This window comes from Cheilinus undulatus, linkage group 4 (genome assembly GCF_018320785.1).
Source record: "Cheilinus undulatus linkage group 4, ASM1832078v1, whole genome shotgun sequence".
Classification (NCBI taxonomy): Eukaryota; Metazoa; Chordata; class Actinopteri; order Labriformes; family Labridae; genus Cheilinus; species Cheilinus undulatus.
In genome coordinates this window covers 6,094,822-6,116,008 of record NC_054868.1, presented here as the reverse complement: position 1 = coordinate 6,116,008, position 21,187 = coordinate 6,094,822, and the positions used below count along the sequence as shown (strand labels likewise).

At 39.4% G+C, this 21,187-nt stretch overlaps 1 protein-coding gene across 1 annotated transcript in view; it reads right to left on the bottom strand.

Annotated features, from left to right (window-relative positions):
• The window catches only part of glra3 (glycine receptor, alpha 3), a 98,804-nt gene extending 78,693 nt beyond the window's left edge, over positions 1–20,111 (bottom strand). The window contains exon 1 of the mRNA XM_041785434.1: positions 20,047–20,111. Coding sequence (XP_041641368.1) covers positions 20,047–20,111 — 65 coding nt within the window. The remainder of the gene's footprint in view (positions 1–20,046) is intronic.
• Positions 20,112–21,187: the final 1,076 nt, after the last annotated feature.

Genomic DNA, 21,187 nt, shown 5'->3' with positions numbered 1-21,187 from the left:
GTTTAATTTGATGCACTATGCTGATGTGTTTCACACTTATGTCCCCCTGCAAGAACTTCTGCAGTATGAATAAGCAAAAAAGTTGTTGATTTCAGGGTTCTTGACAAAGACACACCGTGTCCTTACATACCTGGTTTTAAACCTCCATCCCTACTGTTGACACAACTTCACTTCTCTTAGCTTTTTTATGTAAACGATGACTCAAACAATCTAGTTATCTTAGTATTGTCAAGTGAGTTGAAATACTTATTCTTTATCAGTGAAATGTATGGTTGATAAATTGGCTGAGAAAGTATTTATATCTGACAATGCCAATAATTCAATTATTAATAATATTATAATATTATTAATTAATCAAGGAGTGCAGATGTGGGCTTGGCTGAGAGATGGAGAAAAATAGCTCCCATACTGCAAATGGAGGATTAGCATCCAGGTGCTCCGGACCTGAACCTGATGTTGATGTTGATAATGATGTTTACATCATTAGGTCAATACACAGTTAAACACTCTTAATCTTAGGACACACTGCACAACGTTTAATCTTTACAGGTTTTAATCTATAGCCGAGCATACACTGTGTGCTTTCAGGCCTATTCATCTGATGATTTTTGAGTCGTGCAACTGGTTTCCAGTGTGTAGTTTGTGGGGACACAACAGCAGACCTCGGCTTACCCTGTCACTTCTGACCTGGATGAATTTCTGACGTAAAACACTTGCAAAGCGGGAGCAGAGCCACAGGCAGATAACCATATGTCAGGGCATTTTTCCTTTGTAGATTTTTCTCAGCTGATCATCTGATGATCCATGCAACAGGTGAAGGAGAGAGATTCAAATCTCAACAGGTGAAAGTCAGAAAACCTCTCAAAGTTTTATCAACTCCTTTCTCTCAATGATCTCATCCACACTCACTGATGCTGCACCTGCTGAGAGTCACATGATTTCTCTGCTGGATTTACGTTTCTTTATGACAAGACAAAAACTGTCAAAACAAAGAAGTAAAGACGGAGTTAGAGCTGAATGTTCCTGGCTGATCTGATTGTTTTTATGTTGTCTTAAAGCAAAATCAAACTGATTCAGCTCAGACTGACAGTGCAAGGCGCTTCTCTTTTCCCACTGACTCCCTCTCTCTCTTTCTCTCTCAGCGCAATAAACATATAATGATTCATGCTAGTCATCAAAAAGAAGGAATTTTCCTGCATAGAAGTTAAAGAACAGTCTTCTAATGACTGATTTATGGGTCTTTAGGATGGTAGAAAAAGAACACGATCATATTTTTGGATTGAGCGATAAGAACTGCATGCTTTACTGATGCCAATTAATATGATTTTTGTCCCACCCCTAGTCATGATTAACCTTGCAAAGCAGATGGATACGCCCGTTTCTGTGTTTCTCACTGGCTCCCATCTGAACCGTTTGGGCACGGTTAGAAAGTGAAAGGACCAATCAGCGATGAATGGGCAGTACTTTCAGGCACGGCAGAGTCGTGATGTAAACAAGCAGCAACAAGAAGCCGGTGCATTTATGGCAGAAGAGATTAGCATGGATGCTGCTAAAGCGCCAGTTTTATCAGAACTTGATAACATTTCTTCATTAAAAGAAGAACAAAAACAGCAGTGAGTTGTTTTCTTTTCAAAAACGACAATAGTCGTGTACTGACATGTCTACAGTTGCCATGGTTTGCGTTATTCCTCTGTAGTTGTGCATGGGCACCTCGGTAGCGGCTACGTTACGTGTTTTGTTGCTCTGATTGGCCCTTAAAGATGAGACAGACAGAACGTCCATCCAATCACACTCCGAGTATTCTTCAAAGCCTCTGCCCTTTCCCAAACACTTAGTATTGAAGGTTTTCCAGATGGATGTGTGAAACACATCCATCTGGTGTGTCAGGTTAAGTCTTGAAAAAAATTTAAATTTTGTAGTGCACTTAGAACTTGTCAAGCCAGGAGTTCATGGGGAAGGCATTTAATTCTGTTTCGATTCAACTGAAGTGTCCAGACCCCTTCCAGAGGAAGCAAAACCCTGGACTATGAACGAATTAACATTTCTGGCAGCTAAACAAAGCTCTCCCGTGCTCCATTTTAGTCCATCAGACCGAATTTCCTGGCCCTCCTGCCAACTGACTCCCTGCTGATTAAACCATGACAAAGAGCAGTCAAAATATGGACAGCTTCATCGTGTTCACTGGACTGTAGTGAGTCCACAGACATAACTGTCTAGAGAAGCCGAACCCCGGGAGATTCCCAGGATTCAATAGGACACAGCATCAAAAGTGACATCAAATGGTGGTGAGTGTGCTGAAGATGTGGCAGTCCAGGAGACAATATCTGAATTCTCCAACAAGAAAGCGAGGCCTAATGAAGAGGTTCGGGCCTGTCAGGTCAGGGTGAGGCTCAAAGTTGGCTTCAAAACAGGAGATCAATCAAGAAGGCCTCAGCACCGACAACACAGGCAGATCTATGGAAAGCAATCAGGAACATCAAACGGCTACAAAAGCAGCAGAGCCCCCATCATGTCCAGGGCCAGTAAGCTTCAGATGAACTTTTATACAGGCTTTGATCCCCTCACCAAAGATTCATCCATCAAGTCTACTCCGCCCTCAGAGGTCTGCCCACGGTCAGCATCCACGGGAGATGTGAGAGGAATCCTTCAGAGTGAATGTGAGCTGAAGTGCTGAGCGTTAAAATATCACTGCCATCTACCAAAAAACGTGGCAACCAGCTAGTCCATGTCATCCCTTAATTTTTAAACATATCACTGTGAGAGGAGAGTGTTTAACTGGCTTCAAGACAGCCACTACCATCCCTGTGCCTAAAAAAAGGCATCTCTGACAGCCTTGGGAACATAGCCTCATTCTGATGGAGTGTAAAACTGAGGCGATGTTAACAGAATACTCAGGGGGCTTATGCAAACTAAATAGGGGTGGGTATTTCAAGTATAGTCACTATCTGAAGTCACAGGAGCTTCTTTGAATTTAATTTTAATGATTGCAATCTGTTCACTTTTAATTGAAGAACATGCAAGTGATTTTGAGCATCCAATTTAAATCATGTATTTGATAACTGATTTCCAAAATGTTTCAAAGCCAACAGTACTTTTACTATTTGTTTTTAGAGGAGCTTATATTTACAGCTGAACGCTTAAATGATCATATCTGTCGATACAATAATAAGCAAATATCTGCAGATAATGATATCATTCTGATAACAATGTGCATCTCCAAAAAATGTGTCTTTGTGATTAAATTGCAAAATTCTTTAATATGAACAAAAACTGTGAGCCTAAGTCAGCTAACAAGGAGTTTTTAAGACAAAAAGGACATTTACATAAATACCAGGCCTTCGTTAAGAATGATGCGTTAGCATCTGTAGCAAGCTTGTAGCAAAATTGGTTAAAGTAAAAGAAAACGAAAATATTTTGGTTTAAGTTAGTTTGGATATAAATCTACTAGTTAAGATCAAACTTGCGTCTCTGTGGTTCAACTGAACAATGTAACAACTTAAAGGGGACATATTATGCAAGAATCACCTTTTCAGGCTAATCTAACAAAAATATGTGTCCATGGCCTGTCCACAATCCCCTTAAGTACCAGAAAAATCCATTCTCTCATTCTCTCTCTTTCTCCACTTTTCAGAAAATGTGTGCTGCAACAAGCCATTGCCAGATTTTCCCCTCATGATGTCATGTGGGGAGTTAGCCCCTCCCCCAGGTTCAGTTGGCGCTCCCCGCTTGGAAGAAAGTTCTGCCCTCCTGTCCTGGTCCACCTCTCAGCTGAGGACCAGGAGAGCCAAATCGGAGTCAGACAGCTCAGTAACATTTAAAGCCACAGACACAGAAACAGCTCTGAGCAGGTCTGAAACAGAGGCGATTTCAGAGATCCAAAAATCCAATACTGGAGTGTTTTTAGAAAAAAACTTCACGGGCATGTTTTGGGACCTCTGAGACCAATAAGAACTTGTCTTAAAAGGGTAAAATATAAGTTAAAACTTAACTAGTTTCAACGTAGGGTTTAGTGTGGACATTACACCTTAACTTAAGGCAGAACTTATGCATAGTTTGTGCAACAGGCCACAGGTCTTTTAAGATAAACTACTACTATACTTTACTATACTACTTTTACTATACTATACTTTACTTTCTGTTTTCTATAAGCTGGTGGATCCCTAAAGAGGTGATTAGCATTTCTTGGGTGCTGTTTCACTTATCTTCTGGTCATGGCTTATGATGTGAACTAAGGCACCCATCCTTTGTGTGTTTCAATCATTTCTTTTATTTTTTTAAGATTTGTTTTGGGGGCTTTTTTGTGCCTTTATTAGACAGAGGAGGACAGTGGATAGAGTCAGAAACAGGGTCAAGAGTGGGGGAGAGACATGCGGTAAAGGGCCTCAGGCCATGGGGAGTGCCTTTAACCACTAGGTCACCTGCTCCCCTTCAATCAATTTTGAGATGCCAACAATGACCGTTTTCCTACTTCCATGTCTACCATGTTGCCAAGGGGATGAAATAGGCCTCCTCCGTGTAGATGTAATGGTTTTTAAAGAGACAGGAGACGTATAAATTGCCTTTACGACTCTGCTTGCTGAAGAGTGCCCTGTACCTGAGAACTTGTATTCCAGATCGTTTTAACCACCTAAAGTGCCACAGCATTGATCGAGGTTTCAGGTGGAGCAGGATAAAGTTTCCAGTTAAGTTTACAGCACTAGTTGTATTTTCTGTTTCTCAGTGGCAGCTGAATCATTTAGTGTAAATTCCTCTAAGAGATTAAACCAGCTGATGTCACATGTCTTATACATGTTAGTCTTAGTTTGATGCTGGTGTACGTAGACCTCTTTTATCTGTTTATACTTTGCATCACTTTAACTGGATTATCGAATTACTTCATGCTAAGAGCTATAAAATGTTAGATAAACACAGAGTGCATGTACTGACAGATTAGAGCGCACTGAGGCAGGCCTCTGGCTTTCATGTTTGCACTGCTTTAATTCCCTCTGCTAATAAAGGAGATAAAACAATATGAAGCCTGTGGATCACTTTCTAAAGAAAGGATTTTGTTTTCTACGTTGAACATAAAAAGTAGACGCCATTACTTGGAAGAAAAAGCATAGTCATCAGTGTTTATTAACACAAGGAGTCTTAGAAATGTCCTCGTTTCATTCATTCATTTTGGAACAGCATGTTATCACCAGTACGAGCCATAAAGCTGTCTTATTGTTTAGATGGTGATTGTGACTGCTATTGTTTAGTTGTTTATAACTTTCTGTGAACCTTATCTTGAACCCCTGTTCTCACTCTGCATGTTCTGGGTCTCTCCAGGTATTCTGACTTCCTCCAAGACTGATGCCATGCTCATCAGCTTTACTGGTGGCTCTAAACTTTGTGCATGATCACCTGTTCTGTCTCTATGAACTGTTTACAGTCACATGATCCTGACAACACAAAATCAGATGGGGGCAGGAAGAGAACAAACTGATAGGAATTCATTCATATTGGGAGAAAGGCAGCATTCTAAATGGACTTGTTGACAGCAGTTAGCATCGGAAAATATTCAAGGACAGTGGTTATTATCTCTACACTTCACAAAAATGTGATTTTTCTTACTGGCTTGCCTTGTGTGGAGATGATCGATGTCACAAATTATTACCTACTAGAGCTCCTACTGCACAGCTCACCAGAAGAAGGGCACAAGAGGCTAAGGTCTTATGACTAAACTTAGCAGAAAAAGTAAAGAAATTTGTGTTTGGTAGATTATTTCTTTGTTGTAGCAATGCTTCTTGGGAATAAATCTTATACTGTTGGAAAGCCTGTTTATTCCCCGTTTAATTGGTGCCACATTTGTAAGGAACATGCATTTGTGGGATGAAAAGCAGAGCTGAGTATGTGGGTTGAGCCCATGAAAAAATGGCCAATGCTGAACAGCATATTCTGCTGTTGCTGTTTACACTTATTTTTAGTTTCTGGTACCCCCAGAGAGGTGCTGACAATGTCAGTGCAGAGAGATATTGAGATGAGATTCTTCAACCAGTGGGAATCCCACTTCTCCCCAGTCTTGGATCGAACTCTATCCTCCAAGATGACATCGCTCGCCCCAACAGAGACCACCTCCAGAATTTGGAAGTGGAGAGGATGGAATGGCCTGCCAGCAGTCCCAACCTCAACCCCATTGAACACTTGTGGGATCAGCTTGGGCGTGCTGTTTGTGCCAGAGTGACCAACACAACCACACTGGCTGATTTGTGACAAATGCTGATTGAAGAATGGGACACCATTCCATTGAAGTGTGTGACCAGGCTGGTGACCAGCATGAGGAGGAGGAGCCAGGCTGTTGTGGCTGTGTATGGTTCTTCCACATGCTACTGAGGCTCCTGTTTGTTCAATGAAAAAACTGTTAACTGTTTGTTAAATGAATACATTGCCAATAGGTCTGGACGATATGGCCTAAATGTCATGTAACAGTATTTTTTCAGCTTTAGACAGTAACAGTATTATATCACAGTCTTACAAAATTAAAAGGAGATACTGCTTTTAAATCCAAATTCAGGTGTAACAACCCCCCTTCTCCCTTTAAAATAAGTTTTTGCATCACAGCACATCATAGGCATTTAAACTAGAGCCCGACCGATATGGGATTTTTGGGGCCGATGCGGATACCGATATTGGAGGCTAAAAAAGCCGATATCAGATATATTGGCCGATAACAGATATATCAGTGGATATACGAAATAAGAACACTGATATACACAGGATATATACTGGACTTAATACAAGGGACTAAACTAGATTTCAAGTAACAATGTAGCTGCTTTCAAAACATGCAATACATAAAATTACAACTAAATACATTAGTTGAAACCTTTTCAAAATAATTTTAATGAAGACATTAACTTGTGAATTTCTGAGCCCCGGTAAATCCTGCATGGCAGTATGAAGTGAAGTCGGATGCTGTATAGTAGTCTTATATTAATGGTGGACATGGGAATTAACAGTTGCATGTATCTTTGTTTATTCCACAAAGATGCAACTCAGACAACTTTAAAACGCTGTATAATAGTTTTATATTAGATAATGGTAGACAAGGGAATTAACAGTTGCATATATCTTTGTTTATCTCACAAAGATGCAACTTAGACAACGTTAAAAACCGTAATCCGCTCTCTAAAACTTACATGAAAAAAACTAGCACGCCCTAACAGCGTGTTTCCGCGAGGACGTTATTGTCATGGGGCACTCAAGTGTAGTGTTATATTGTTTTATAAAGTCACAGCTTACCATGGAGTTAAAAAAATGCAGTTTCTCTCGCTGTTTCTCTGGTCTTAAGCCTGATTTAGTCCTCTTCTCTGCTGCAGGCGAGTGAGTGAGTGGGGAGGTTGTGTGCTTGTGTGTGAGGGGGAGGGGCCAGGCACTCGGGCTGAGTTCAGCAGGGACACACATTCTGAGCAGAGTGACAGAATCCCTGCACAGCAAAAAGTTAATATATCAGCTACATATTGGCTGATGTTGATTAATCTGTGATATGCTATAATTGGTCTGATTAATTTAAACCAGTGATGACAGTGTTGCAAAAAATCCATTCTGTGGCAGAAATTTTACCGGGGACAGTATAAATCCCAGTTTTTTGCCTGCCACCAATTTCCAATATGCCTTGTTTCCTCAAACTTCAATCATGCAATCCACCAAACACCAAACAAGAGTCAACGGCAGAATAAGCTGTTTAGCATTGGTAGAGAAGATTAGGCAAATTTGGAAAATATAGGAAAACAATAATCATTTTTTTAATCAGCAATAGTAAAAATAGCAGAGAAAACATCTGACAACTTTTCATACATAATAAAGACAATAGGTGATGAAGGGTCTACTGTAATCATCATACTTGTGTCTTTTTTTTGCATCAAAGGGCTGATTTTCAAAATAATGCTAACATAATATTAATTTCAGGCCTTATTTCTAAGCTTTAGGCAGATATTTACAGACAAACCAGTACGATATTGACAGGCGATATAATGGTTGTAAATATTGGCCAAAATGTTTAGACCTGCAGGTACGGATGTTTATTTAGCCTAAATCCTTACCTTTGAACTTTTCAACTTAATATATAATTTCTTTCAGAACTCATAGCTCTTTTGTTTAATAATCTGACCGACTGGCACAGTCGGAAACTGCACAAAACTTTACATGTAAATTTACATGTAAAAATATGACGTCTCATGCTTTTACTTAGAAAGTGGAAAATCTGAGGTATGGTGCCTCTAACGGCTGTGAGCCACATAGTTTTGTCTCCATGTTACCACAAGTCAGACCATAAAAATTCATAAATGGATGTGGAGAATATCCATGCATCACACTCAAATTTGTAAAACAAGCTAACAAGTTTTGGGAGTGAGAGAGGTGGAAGAAAATTAAGAATATCATCTGGTGGGACAGTCCTGGTGCCTTGTCGTCCTCTGTGCAACCTCTTCCCTTGTTACCTGTTCATCTCAATGCAAGCAACAGAGAGGAAAACGGGACCAGAGTGACTGGGGATAAACCTGGGGAGCTGCAGTACATAACTCACATGGTGTCAGGATGCTACAAAAGGAAACTCTGTAACCAAACTGATTCTGGAGCCGGCACTCGCTCACATTTGGAGATGTTGCTACGCATGAGGCTATTTTGCAAAGACATGGATATTGTGTGCCTTGAGATTTCAGCTTGATTTTTGGTGTGCCTTGGGCAAATAAAGTTTGAAAACCATTGCTCTATAGAATGACGTGACATCATCTGCAAACAACCTGTCTCAGCCCTGTGATTGGCTGGTGATCAGTGCAGGTGTACTCCTCTCTCCCACATGACAGCTCCAGCCTCCTGTGACCCTGATGGTTTAAGCAGGATTGATGATAAAGGGATGGATGAATCAACTGCAACTGTTGGAAAAAGTAAAATTTTCTGATGAAATCTGAGTGGATGGCTAAAAAAAAATCATCCACTCCAAAGCTAATTCAATTTTCAGAGAGAGAACAGAGGAGTCCTTTTAGATGAATAGCTTATCCTTGTTGACAGCACAGTGTTGAGAGGTGGCAAATCAATTTAATTCTTTCTGACAGCTTACTTTGCCAACAACTAAAGTAATTCTACATGACATCCATTTTCTCTACAATATTTATCTTTCTTAATTTAAGTGTTTAGGCCATCATTATCTTCATTTTTATCCAGCCATGCATACTCCCAAGATCTCTTTCTGCTTCTGTGGAAACATTGGGTTCAATCTCATCCAGTTAGTATTTTATCTTTTCTTTTTCCTTTTTTTCAAAGTACTTAGTGTTTGCCCAGAAGGATTTTTGGGTGGAGAAGCTTCTGAAACAGCATTTAGCACACCGAAGAACACAGACTAGAAAACCAAAAATGGAGGCCGGAGGCTTAGACAGGCTTGTAATAGAGAGAGGAGACAGAAGCAAACACTAAAACATTCAAGAGAGACAGATCTGTTTGTGATGATGCATCCATGGGATTATGCAACAACCAGACAAAAAAGCTTCCCAAATTAAAATTCATCCCTCAATTTCATGCTAACATGATTTTATATTCCAAAATGTATGATTTGATCACTGCTTATCCCTATTAAAGGAAACGGAACTGAGAGAAGATTACATAAGATTATTTTACCCTAATTCAAGCAAACATATTTGTAAAAACACACATACTCACTTTCAGAGAACGAATGGATGGGCGCCAAGCCAATTACAGTCACTATTTTTGTGCAGGGATTCAAATAATTGAACAAAAATTTTTCATTATTTTTTTCTTGAGCATTTTTCAAGTAGAGCTCTGCCAAATAAAACCACACAATTTTAACCATTAATAAGACAACACCAAGTAGTTCTGTTTATAAATCATTTTCTCTCGAAGGATCTCACATTTTTTATGCTGCTTTGGAGTTTTATGTCCAGCTGACATTGGGCTTTAATGGATACTGTGGTCTGCCAGTGTTCTGACCCGGCTAAGGACTGTTTTTTTCATGCCTCACTTGCACGGTTGACTTCAGGATGAACTTTTGTAGTCATGCCTCTGCACCGAGGCTGAGGCTGGAGACATTCTGTCGCCAAATTATCCTTCTGTCCGTCCATCTGGGCCATTCTGATTAACACAATATATCACACTTTGAGGATTTTCTTTCTTGCTTTGCTCAAATGTCCAATCTTACTCAAGGATAAACTGATTTAATTTTGTATTTCAAAGGTCAAGGTCACTTGGCTTCCTGTTAATTCCTTGCTTGTGAATATCGATATATTGGAAATCTTTATCCTTCAGTCAAAGTTTTAGGTCACTGAGTCTCATGTTCATCCACTGTTATGAACTAGATTAGGCCTGGGCGATATGGCCTAAAAAATCACATCACAGTATTTTTCTTGCCTTTGACAGTAACAGTATTATATCATGGTATTACAACATTTTTAAAAAAAGATAATGCTTTGCAATCCAAATTCAAGTGTTATTAACCTAACCCGACACGCCAGATGAATTTGTTTCACACATCCATCTGGGAAAGCTTCGATAGGAAACGTCTGAGAAAAGGCAGAGGCTTTCAAAAAAACTCGGAGTGTGATTGGATCAATATTCTGTCTGTCAACTTTATGGGCCAATCAGAGCAACAAAACACGTGACGTAGCAGCTATCGAGCTGTGCGTGCGCAGCTACTGAGGAATAGCGCGAAACATTGCGACTGTAGACATGTAAGTACTTGACTTTTGTCATTTTAGAAAAAAAAACAACTCACTGCTGTTCTTTGTTCTTCTTTTAGCGAAGAAATGTTGTCAAGTTCTGATAAAACTGGCGCCTTAGCAGCATCCACGCTAATCTCTTCCTGCATAACTGCACCAGCTCTCGCTGCTGCTTGTTTACGTTTCGACTCTGCTGCGCCTGAAAGTACTGCCCCTTGTTTCTGATTGGTCCTGTCACATTCTAACTGGGCCCAGACGGTTCAGATGGGAGCTTTGCAAGATGGATTCGCCAGTGAGAACCAAGGAAACGGGCATATCCATCTGCTTTGCAAGGTTATTATTAACCCCCTTCTCCCCTTAAAACAAGCCTTTGATGGCGTACTCAATTTATGTCTAAGCACAGGAACACAGAAAAAAAGTTTTTTTTTTTTAAAGTCTCTCTACGTTTTCTTCTAACTGCACTCCAAATGAGGTGTGTTAAGCTGCTAATGACTTGAACACGTTTCCTGGTGAAGGCGTTCGCAATAAAAGCAATTTAGAAAAATAACAGTCGCAAACTTTTATTGTGAAGGGCTTGACTGAAGTAGTGTGTTTAGCCTTGAGTTAGCTTAGCTTAGGCAGCCGTACCAGAGAGTTTTTGCAGCTACTTTACTTTTCTGACCTCATTTAACATCGCAGCCTGGATCTTTGACTCACTGTGGACTTTGAAAAGAAAGTCAAAAGTTAAAATAGACCTTAAAATGATTGTTTAAGCTGTTTAAGATGAAGACCTGCAGCGCTGGGCTCTTGACAAACTGAAACCAGCCAAAGCAGCACCTAACTTGTGTTAAAGCCACGGGCAGGCTGACAGAGACGGTAGCTGACTTTGTTGTGGTACAGCCGTCAAACTTTGAGAGGAAAGAACACGTGTTTTTTCCTGCTAACCATGCTTAGTTTCTACGGCAAGAGCGGGTGACATTCAGTTAGTTACCTGACTACACGTAATACGTGCTATTGACTAGACTCAGACTGAGCTGTGTGTCAAAAAAACACTCAGCTGTGGGAGCAGATATGCCTCGGGCGTGCATCACAGCACAACGTAGGCATTTATACTGGTGATGATGGTGTTGCAGAAATCCATTCCATGGCAAAACTTTTACCGGTGGCGGTATTAATACTGGTTTACCGCCCACCTCTAAACTAGATATCTTCAACTTTTGCACAAATATCCAGGATGAACTGGTTAGGCTTTGGAGGTCATAGTTTAAGGTCATTGGTTCATATGGACATCTCTTGCTTATAAGCTGTCGAGTCCCCCATCTCTTCTTCTTAACCCACCTTTATACTCTCACGGTTTGGCAGTCGTATACCTCACACAAGTAGATCTAACTTTTCTCAATAATCAAACATACCCAGTGGAGTTCTGCCCATCTAGGTTCAAAACCTGAGCCAACACAGCTTGAAAAATCTATTCACCTTCTTCAGGAACTGTCAGTGAAAATACCTTTGCACTGGATAAAACGTAAGAGTCCTGTCAAGCCTCTCTCTATTAGTGGCAGTCTCACTGCAACAGCATGCTTTCAGAATCATCAACTATCACTTTGCATAGTGAAGCATCAAACATTCACTTTCTACACTTGCCACAGTTAAATATTTGCTTTCCAACTGTAATTTTCAGTTTGAACAGTTTGACAGCTAGAGCTTTTATTTTAAGGATGGAGAAAGCAAAAGAATGGTGCTTTATTTTGACAGGCCTTTAAAATGTGTTTTAAGGACTGAAGTTTTAGGTAGTTACCTTGACCTTAACTTCCAATAATCTAATAAATTCATCCTTGCCTCAGAGTGACATTTGAGCAAAATTAAAAGAAAATCCCTCCCAGCATACTCAAGATATCACAACCCATACAGACTTACCAGAAAACATCATGTTGCCAGCCCAGCCTATCACCTACACAGAGTTATTACAAAGGGTAAAAAAGAGTCAGAAGTCAGTAAAAATTCAAGCTCCTGTGGATGGTTTATTGTAGGCCCAACTGACTTGGGAAAACAATCTAATTACGTTATTTTCCTCCGTTATTGAGATTTGATATGCAGTTATTTTTTAAGTCCCTTGTCTTATGTTTTTTTCAACAAACACAAGTAATAAATCAGAAAACCAAACCCAATATTAGACGGGTTAAACAACGGCTTAATTATATAGAAAAAATATCCAATTGTGATTATTTTGATTATTTTGGGTTTATTTGTTGTATTAAAGAGAATGGTCAATCTCATGTCATTCTTCTTTCTTAAGAAAAACTTTTAAATTCTAGATAAAAATGACATGCATGTTTGCATGATGTGTAGAGTATAACATCTCTGCAGCAAAAAAGGTATTGAATTGGGATTTTGACACACATGTTAGGTTAAAGAAATAAAGCACCTTCTACAATGAGTCCATATTGCAATTTAATCTAAACTTGGATGAACTGCCCAGCTTTGGTTCACTAACAGAAGAGACATTTTAAAAATGCGTCTTCTTAAGGACATTTGGACTGAACTGTTAACATCATGGGTCAACCAATATGGTTTTTTCAGGGCTCATAAGGACAGTGATTACTAGCAGTTCATGAGACCTATTACCTATATTTGGAGGTGATATGTATTTACTGTAAAAATGAGCCATTATGGTTTCCAGCCAAAGCTTGCATTGCAAAATAGTGCCAAACATGGAGACCTTCTGGCTGAAAATAAAACACATCCAAATGTTTGATATTGTGTAAAATAGGGTCAACTTTGTTTTCTGGACCATTTTTACCTAAAACTAGGGCTGGGCAATTAATCACAAATTAGATTAAATCGCAATTTGGCATGCTGCAATTTACAAATCGCAGACAGTGCAATATCTCTTTAACCTGAAAGTGTCAAAATAACCAGTTTGCTACAATCTTTTTTCATTTTTTATGCTTACACATTATTAAAACATTAGTGTCCTTTTATTTATTTATTTATTTATTTATTTATTTATTTTTACAAAATCCTACTTTTCTTGCTCATGTATTTATTTTTCTTCATCAAAATGAGAATAATATGAGAAATGATCACCACCTTCACTATAGCAATTGACATCAAATTGGCCATACAAGCCAAAATCGCAATATCTTTTTCTGAATTGTTTACCTCTAGTTGAACTTATCTAATATTGTGCTTGTTATAATATAGAATGATTTCTGGCTTATGTTTGTTAAACAACACATAAAATGAGGAATTTAAATAATCGCATATTACATCACAATATTGCAGGAAATAATGGCAATTATATATCTTTACAAATCGTTCAGCCCTACCTAAGACTAAATAAGGCAGAGCAGGTATACTCATCTGTGGTGCTATATTGCCTCGTTTCTCCAAGCACATCCTGTATGAAGGGGCAACACTAACTGAAGTCTCTGGAGGCTAATGGCAGTGCTACCACAAAGTACTGTTCCTCATAGAACCAAACTTCAAAAAATACGGGAATATCCCTTTAAAGACTACTGCTTTGTAGCCACAATTCTCTTAAATCCAATGTAAACAACTGTGAGCTGATAGATCAATAGCATCTTGTAAGAACAGTGGAGTTTAGCATTATTTTGATTGTGAAAATGGAGATAAAGTTGTCCAGAAGCTATGTAAGGTTAGTAAATTTCTATCTTCAAGGGCAAGTTTACTTTTTAGACTAAGTTTTTATTTAACCATGCTGCATGATTAAGGTTTGCTTTCTTCTCTGAAAACAGATGAAATAAGGATTGTGCAAATATTTTTTGATATTTTGTGTGGAGGCTGCAATAGAAACAAACAAGAAATAACACCTGTGATCACAAAAACATGACGTTGCAGCCTTGATCAGGTAGCTGAGTATAAGTGGTACAATTTGGTATGACTAGTGAACACGAAATAAAAACCCCTCTGAAATCAGACAAAGAAACAAAGAAAAGAAAAGTGATCCTAAAAGAGAAAAGAGGGAGAAACAAAGACTTTGAGAATTATACAGGAATGACAAGCAGGAGGCCGATCCCATCCAGCTCCCGTTGAATGACAGACTTTAAGCCTGTTAAATTTTGTCTTTGAATCCATCCATGACCCCCTAAGAAGATTTACTTTGGCTTTGATCTTTTCAGCTGCTTTTATGCTAAAGCTTGCTCAAACTTGAGGGAATCCACATGTGTTTTACTTTTAGAAAGCCTGGAATTGGAAAAAAAAGAACAGGAAAGTATGTCAAAGTTAAATGGAGGAAAATCCTACAAAAAGTTGGCTTAAAATTAAAGGATATAAAGCTGAAAATGCTCACAGATGATATAACCAAACAGGGAATCATGCCATTACTGGCAGTTAGAGCTGCTCAATTATGGCTTAACTGTGTTTTTGAGTGGTGATGTACTCTAGTGGCCTTAGAATAACAAAAACACTTTGAAACATCTACCACATGTCACAAAATCTATGGGCAAAACAATCCAGTGTTTCCCACCGGATTTTAGGAGACAATGGCGGGGGACCCGAAGTCTCTAGGGGGGCGGAGGCACGCTCCCCCAAGAGATAAAGTGACATTTTGAAGTAAAAAGCACCAATCTTGTGCATTTTTATAGCAAAATGAAAAGGCTTTATCTGTGGAAAATTTGTTCTCTTTTCATTTTTTTCCTTGTCTGACCAGATGATAAAGATTTTGGATGTTGGATGTTGATTGTCTTTTGTCTGTTTCTGACATTTAAAGATTGCTTTTTACCTTGTCGTCAATGGATTTTTAAATATATATTCATAGTGAAACGTCTGCTGTTTCTAAGTGTTTTATAAAAAAAGAAAAATCTTCCAAACTGCAGCATGGTCACATGACCATCTCTGATTTTACATAAAACTAACCTCCACAAGAAAACTATACTACACCTCTTATGTTTGTATTAGTGCTTACTTTTATTCCATAATATATGGTGGAGTTGATATCACGTTTGTGCTAGAAAAATCTATTTAAATGTGACGTGAATGTAATTTCTATGTTAAGTTCACTTCACACACTTATCCCTTGTTAAACATCCTTATTTCTGATGGCAATCTTAACCACAAGAATTTACAGTCAAGGCCAAGGACTAATACATGAGGGTTTAAATGAAAGCTAAGTGGTCAAGGGAGGGTCAGACAAATACAGGACCAGAGGTAAAGTCGACTATATTACACCTCTGACTACACAGTAGCACATAGTGATAAAAGACATCCGCATGATACTGCTATCTGCAGATATGAAAATTTACTACTTATATTTTGTCTTAAAATATCTGCCTTTATCAGCTGTATGTATCAGTATTGGCTGTATGTTTTAAAGACTGAAGTTTAACATCTGAAATTAATTTAATCATCAGAATCTGCTGGGGTGTTAAGGTAGGTATATTCCCAAAGTACCAACTCTTTATGGGCCTCGTAGCAAATGAATACACAGACAGGAAAACAGGAACGCTACCCACACTGTCCTGTCAGCCCAACTATAATAGCCTGAATATCCTCAACTAAAAGTCTCCTTTTTGGGAATATTTTGTTTCCAAGTGAAATACAATAGTGGACGAAGAGAAGGCAGAAGTAAAACGGACAACGAATGCGCCGCTAACAGCGCATCAGTCAGATCAATCAAAGCATTTGAAACGGCACCACAAAGAACATGACCATCACTGTGGCCAGGAGGAAAAGCAGGGCAAACATAGCTCCCTTTGGAAGTTGAACAGTCTCTTCCTGTCAATTTCCAAGAAGACAAAGGAGATGAAAATGATTTTTAAAGATCTATCAACATATATGTGTTTGAGAACAGGACTTAAACATCTGTTAAAGTTAACAGAGCCTCCACCTTTCTAACAGAAGTCTCAGCAGCCCTTTATGACCTTCCCATGATTCAAGGTCCCTTTTAACCTTGCAAAGCAGATGGATATGCCCATTTCCTTGGTTCTCACTGGTGAATCCATCTTGCAAAGCTCCCATCTGAACCGTTTGGGCCCGGTTAGAAAGTTACAGGACTAATCAGCGACGAGGGCAAGTACTTTCAGGTGTGGCAGAGTTGTGACGTAAACAAGCAGCAGCAAGAGCTGGTGCAGTTATGGAGGAAGAGATTAGTGTGGATGCTGCTAAAGCGCCAGTTTTATCAGAACTTGACAACATTTCTTCGTTAAAAGAAGAACAAAAAACAGCAGTGAGTTGTTTACTTTTCAAAAACGACAGTTATCCCTTAGTAGCTGCGTACGCGTAGCTCGTTAGCGGCTATGTCACGTGTTTTGTTGCTCTGATTGGCCCGTAGAGATGTGACAGACAGAACATTCATCCAATCACACTCTGAGTTTTTTTCAAAGGCTCTGCCTTTTCTCATATGTTTCCTATTGAAGCTTTCCCAGATGGATGTGTGAAACAAATCCATCTGGCGTGTCAGGTTAGGTCGCTTTATAACATTCAATCAAATCAAACCTAAATGTGGTACCTTTGAATGTCTGGCTCAGGGGAGGGGAAGAGGGGGACTCCGTCATGTCTGCATCTGTGAAAAGAGCTCCTAGACTTTGTAGAAGGTCCCATTGGTTAAAAAGTAATCCAATGCTGAAGTCCATGCTGAAATCATCAGGATAGCTGTTAGCACTCTTAATGAGGTACCTACCTTAATATTAGGATTATGGTCAAGGTTGGCTGGGAAATTTGAAAATTAGAGGAAAGGATATCAATATGCCAATATATCAATAAAAATAAATAACCTAGTATTTGACAAACTTAATTGTTTTATTCATAGCAGATGGAGTTTGCAGCATTATTCCTAACTAAAATGTGATTTAGTTTGCCTAAGCCTAATTTAGCACATCTTTACATCAAGAGCACCCTGAGGTTTGAACTGAAAACTGTTTATGTATTCTTGACCCAAGAATCCTGAGATGCTGAGAGATGCCCACATGTGTAAAACGCGTAACCTCAGCGCAGCTTCAGCAGGGCTGTCAACATGAGTCTGGTCTGCCGAACATTACTGTCCCTTAAGGGCAGGCTCTGACACCCCTGTAACGGGGCTAAATACGGCTAGTGCTGAGCTAATGGTGATTAATGCAGGTCTTTATCATCGTAGAGCAGGGGTCATCAACTACATTTGCACAAGGGCCAGATTTAGTGTCAACAGAAACTCTGGGGGCCGGAGTTTCACATCGACAAAAATGAAATAAATATTTCGGTCTGATTGAAATATTATTGTATTAGTATTTGTATTTTCTTTCACAACACAGGACATTTTTAGTCATTACCAGATCTATCTCTATCATCTATAATGCAGTAGGCCACATGCAGACAGGTCGGCCCACAGAACTGGCCGGACTCCTGAAAATCCCAGAGAATGAGCCCTCCACATTTGTGATTTAGTACCAGTATTAACTCCTTTTTTACACTTTTAACCCCTTTTGATCATTTTTGCCCTTTGTTGCCTCTTAAACCCAATTTTTGCAAGATTTTAACCCCTTTGAACCACTTTTTCTGCATGTGTTACCATTCTTATTCATGTTTGCCACTTTTCTTCTATTTTTGTCACTTTTTTAACCGTATTTCATAACATTTTTTCGACAATTTTTACATCTTTAAAACCAATTTTTGCCTTTTTTAAACTATTTTTGATACTTTTTGCCTCTATAACCAAATTTTTACCATTCTTTAACCCATTTAAACGGCTTTTCCTGCATTATTTTTCCCCTTCGTGCCATTCTTTTATTCATGTTTGCCACTTTTCTTCTATTTTTCCCACTTTTTAACCTTTTTTCATAACATTTTTTTTGACAATTTTTGCAACTTTAAAACCATTTTTTTTTTTACTTTTTGCCTCTTTAACTAAATTTTTACCATTCTTTAACCCATTTAAACCACTTCCTCTGCATGATTTTCCCCCTTCCTGCCATTCTTTTCTTCTATTTTTGCCACTTTTTAACCCCTTTTTCACAACTTTTTTTTTGCACAATTTTTCATTGGTAACCAATTTTTAACCCCCCCCCCCCCTTTCTTCTTTTACCATTTTTTTGCTACATTTTAACTTCTTTTCACAATTTTTTCCCCTTTGTGCCACTCCAAAACCCATTTTGCCACTCATTACCTATTCTTGCTACTCTATAACCTCTTTTCAGCACTTTATCTGGTCATTTTTGCGGCACCTCTGCCAACCTTACCCCTTTTTTGAATATCTTATAATTATGACAGAAAATTTCAGTAAAACAGATCAAATGTTAAGTCATTCTAAAACTATTTCAGTGTTAATTGTTTGTGGGATGGATGTTACAGCTGCAGACATTTAAAGCCAAAGAATACTCCTAAAACAACATCTTCTTTTCCTCCTTTTCTGAATTTAGTGATCTTTTGGGGGCCGGACAGGAAGCTTTGGGCCCCGGGGCCGCCAGTTGATGATCGGGGTCATAGAGAATAGTCTGGATTATAACATTGATGATTAATGCTGGTCTTTATCATAATAGGCCACCATAGAGAGTACGGTCTAGACCTGCCCTCTTTGTAAAGTGTCTTGAGACAACTTTGGTTGTGAATTGGTGTTATACAAACACAGATTGATTGGATGATTGATACAAACAGTGTCTTCTTGGTCCAGAATGGACACAGACTTCATATCCTGGATGAAAGACAAAGAAAAACACTTCCAGCCTTAAAGTCCAGTGGGCTGCTGAATCTGTACACCACAATGCAATCCTGCCAATAGACCTGCAAGGTCGGACAACACAATTTTTACTGCAAGCCTGCCCTGGCCTTTAACCATACCGACATAAACAACCACACAAATACAAATGCTGAGAAATATAGATGTAAGAATTATGATTCAATTTGAACTAGAAACCCAAATCGTCTTGAGATTTAGGCAGAAATCAGACATTAAAAGGGACAGCAACATAGGAAGGCTGAATTCTAGTTTCTCAGAGCTAAATATGTCATGTTCAATAAAAACGTGACAAAACTGATGACAATGATACATACTGGAGTCAAGATGTGGTGCTTGACATTCAAAGATATAAACATTCAACTTTTTTTTTTTCTTTTAACACAACTAAGATGCCTGGATGAATCTATCTCTATTAGGCTAAATATGGCAGACAATACTAGCCCTGAAAATACTGTCTGGGGCACTGACCTCTCTCAATGATACACCTGGCCACACGTGCAGGTAGACACTTGTAACCACTGATAAAAACAAGTGCTATTAAAATCAATTTGACGCATTTTGACATCATGAATCAAACTATTACAAAGGATTCCCCCTCTGGCATGAAGAGTAAGCACTGATAACTTTTATTTTATAGAAAAGCCACCGTTTTCCTCTGATATATATCAATCGTACAGGTTACCTTTCTCGCAGGTAATGTTGACTTTAGCTTACCTGAGCAACAAAGCTACTTTCCAGGCGAGTAAAAAGCCCGCCACAGAGAGCTTCTTCCTCCTCATCTCTCTCCAGAGGCGCGAAAACCTCCGCTCCCCTCACGGCTCGTGCAGCTTTCAGCACCGCGAACAGCGCTCGTGCTCCAGCTGTGGTCAGACAACGGGCGGGGGGCAACTCTCACACATACTGTAGTGGCAGGAACTCCAAAAAAAAAAGCTCAAAGTGTTCGCTTAATTCCCATCAGAAGGACGCAAAAACAACATGGAAGCTCCACATCTCACTGAACAAACTGAAACGGTGAAGAAGCGCAGAGTGAGCTCGCGACAGCTGTTCAGACTCCGCTCTGGGCTCGTTCTGTGCCCTCGTGCAGCACGGGGGCAGAATGTCCCGCCCTCCACTCCGGATTGGCATGACTGACAGCCAGCTCAGCCAATCAAATGCGGTGTTGTTAATTTTTCCAGTTGAGTCGCGTCTGAAATTAGAAGCCCAGTGAGCTGGATCCAATTCAACACCCACCCATGCATTATTACACTTTCTCCCCCTCTCTTCCTCTGTGTATGAACCCATGACAGTCTGTTCTCTCCTATTCTCCTCATTTTCTTTTCCTCATTCTCTGTTTATTTCTCCATCTGTCTCTGTCTTTCTGCTCTGTTGGGCAGGATAGCTCAGAGTCGCATGTGGTTGTGATTCCCGGCTGTAAAGTAGCCTTCATGGATGTCAGTTTGCCATATGTGGCCAAAGAGGGCGTGGGCAGAGTTGAAGAGACTTCAAATTTATATCAGGAGCACCCTGAGGATAGAGCAGGCTGCCGCTGAAAAGTTGAGATGTGGACAGCACTTTGGAGTTCAAATAACAACACTAGTAACAGATAAGTTCATGTTTTAAGCTTTGACGGCTGTTACACTTATATTTGGCCATCTTTAAATGCCTTTTCATTCATTTTAGATGTAAATAGCAACATTTCTCCCGTGATTAAGTATATATTTCAGACCTTTAAGGGCCAGACGTGTACAGCAGCAAACCATGTCTAATGTCAGGTCATATTATGTAATTTCATGTCTTGAACATCTGCACAGTGCTGCCACACAGGGGTGTGGCACGAGGGGGAAAAAGGGGACTGATTACCCGGGCCGTCAGCAGT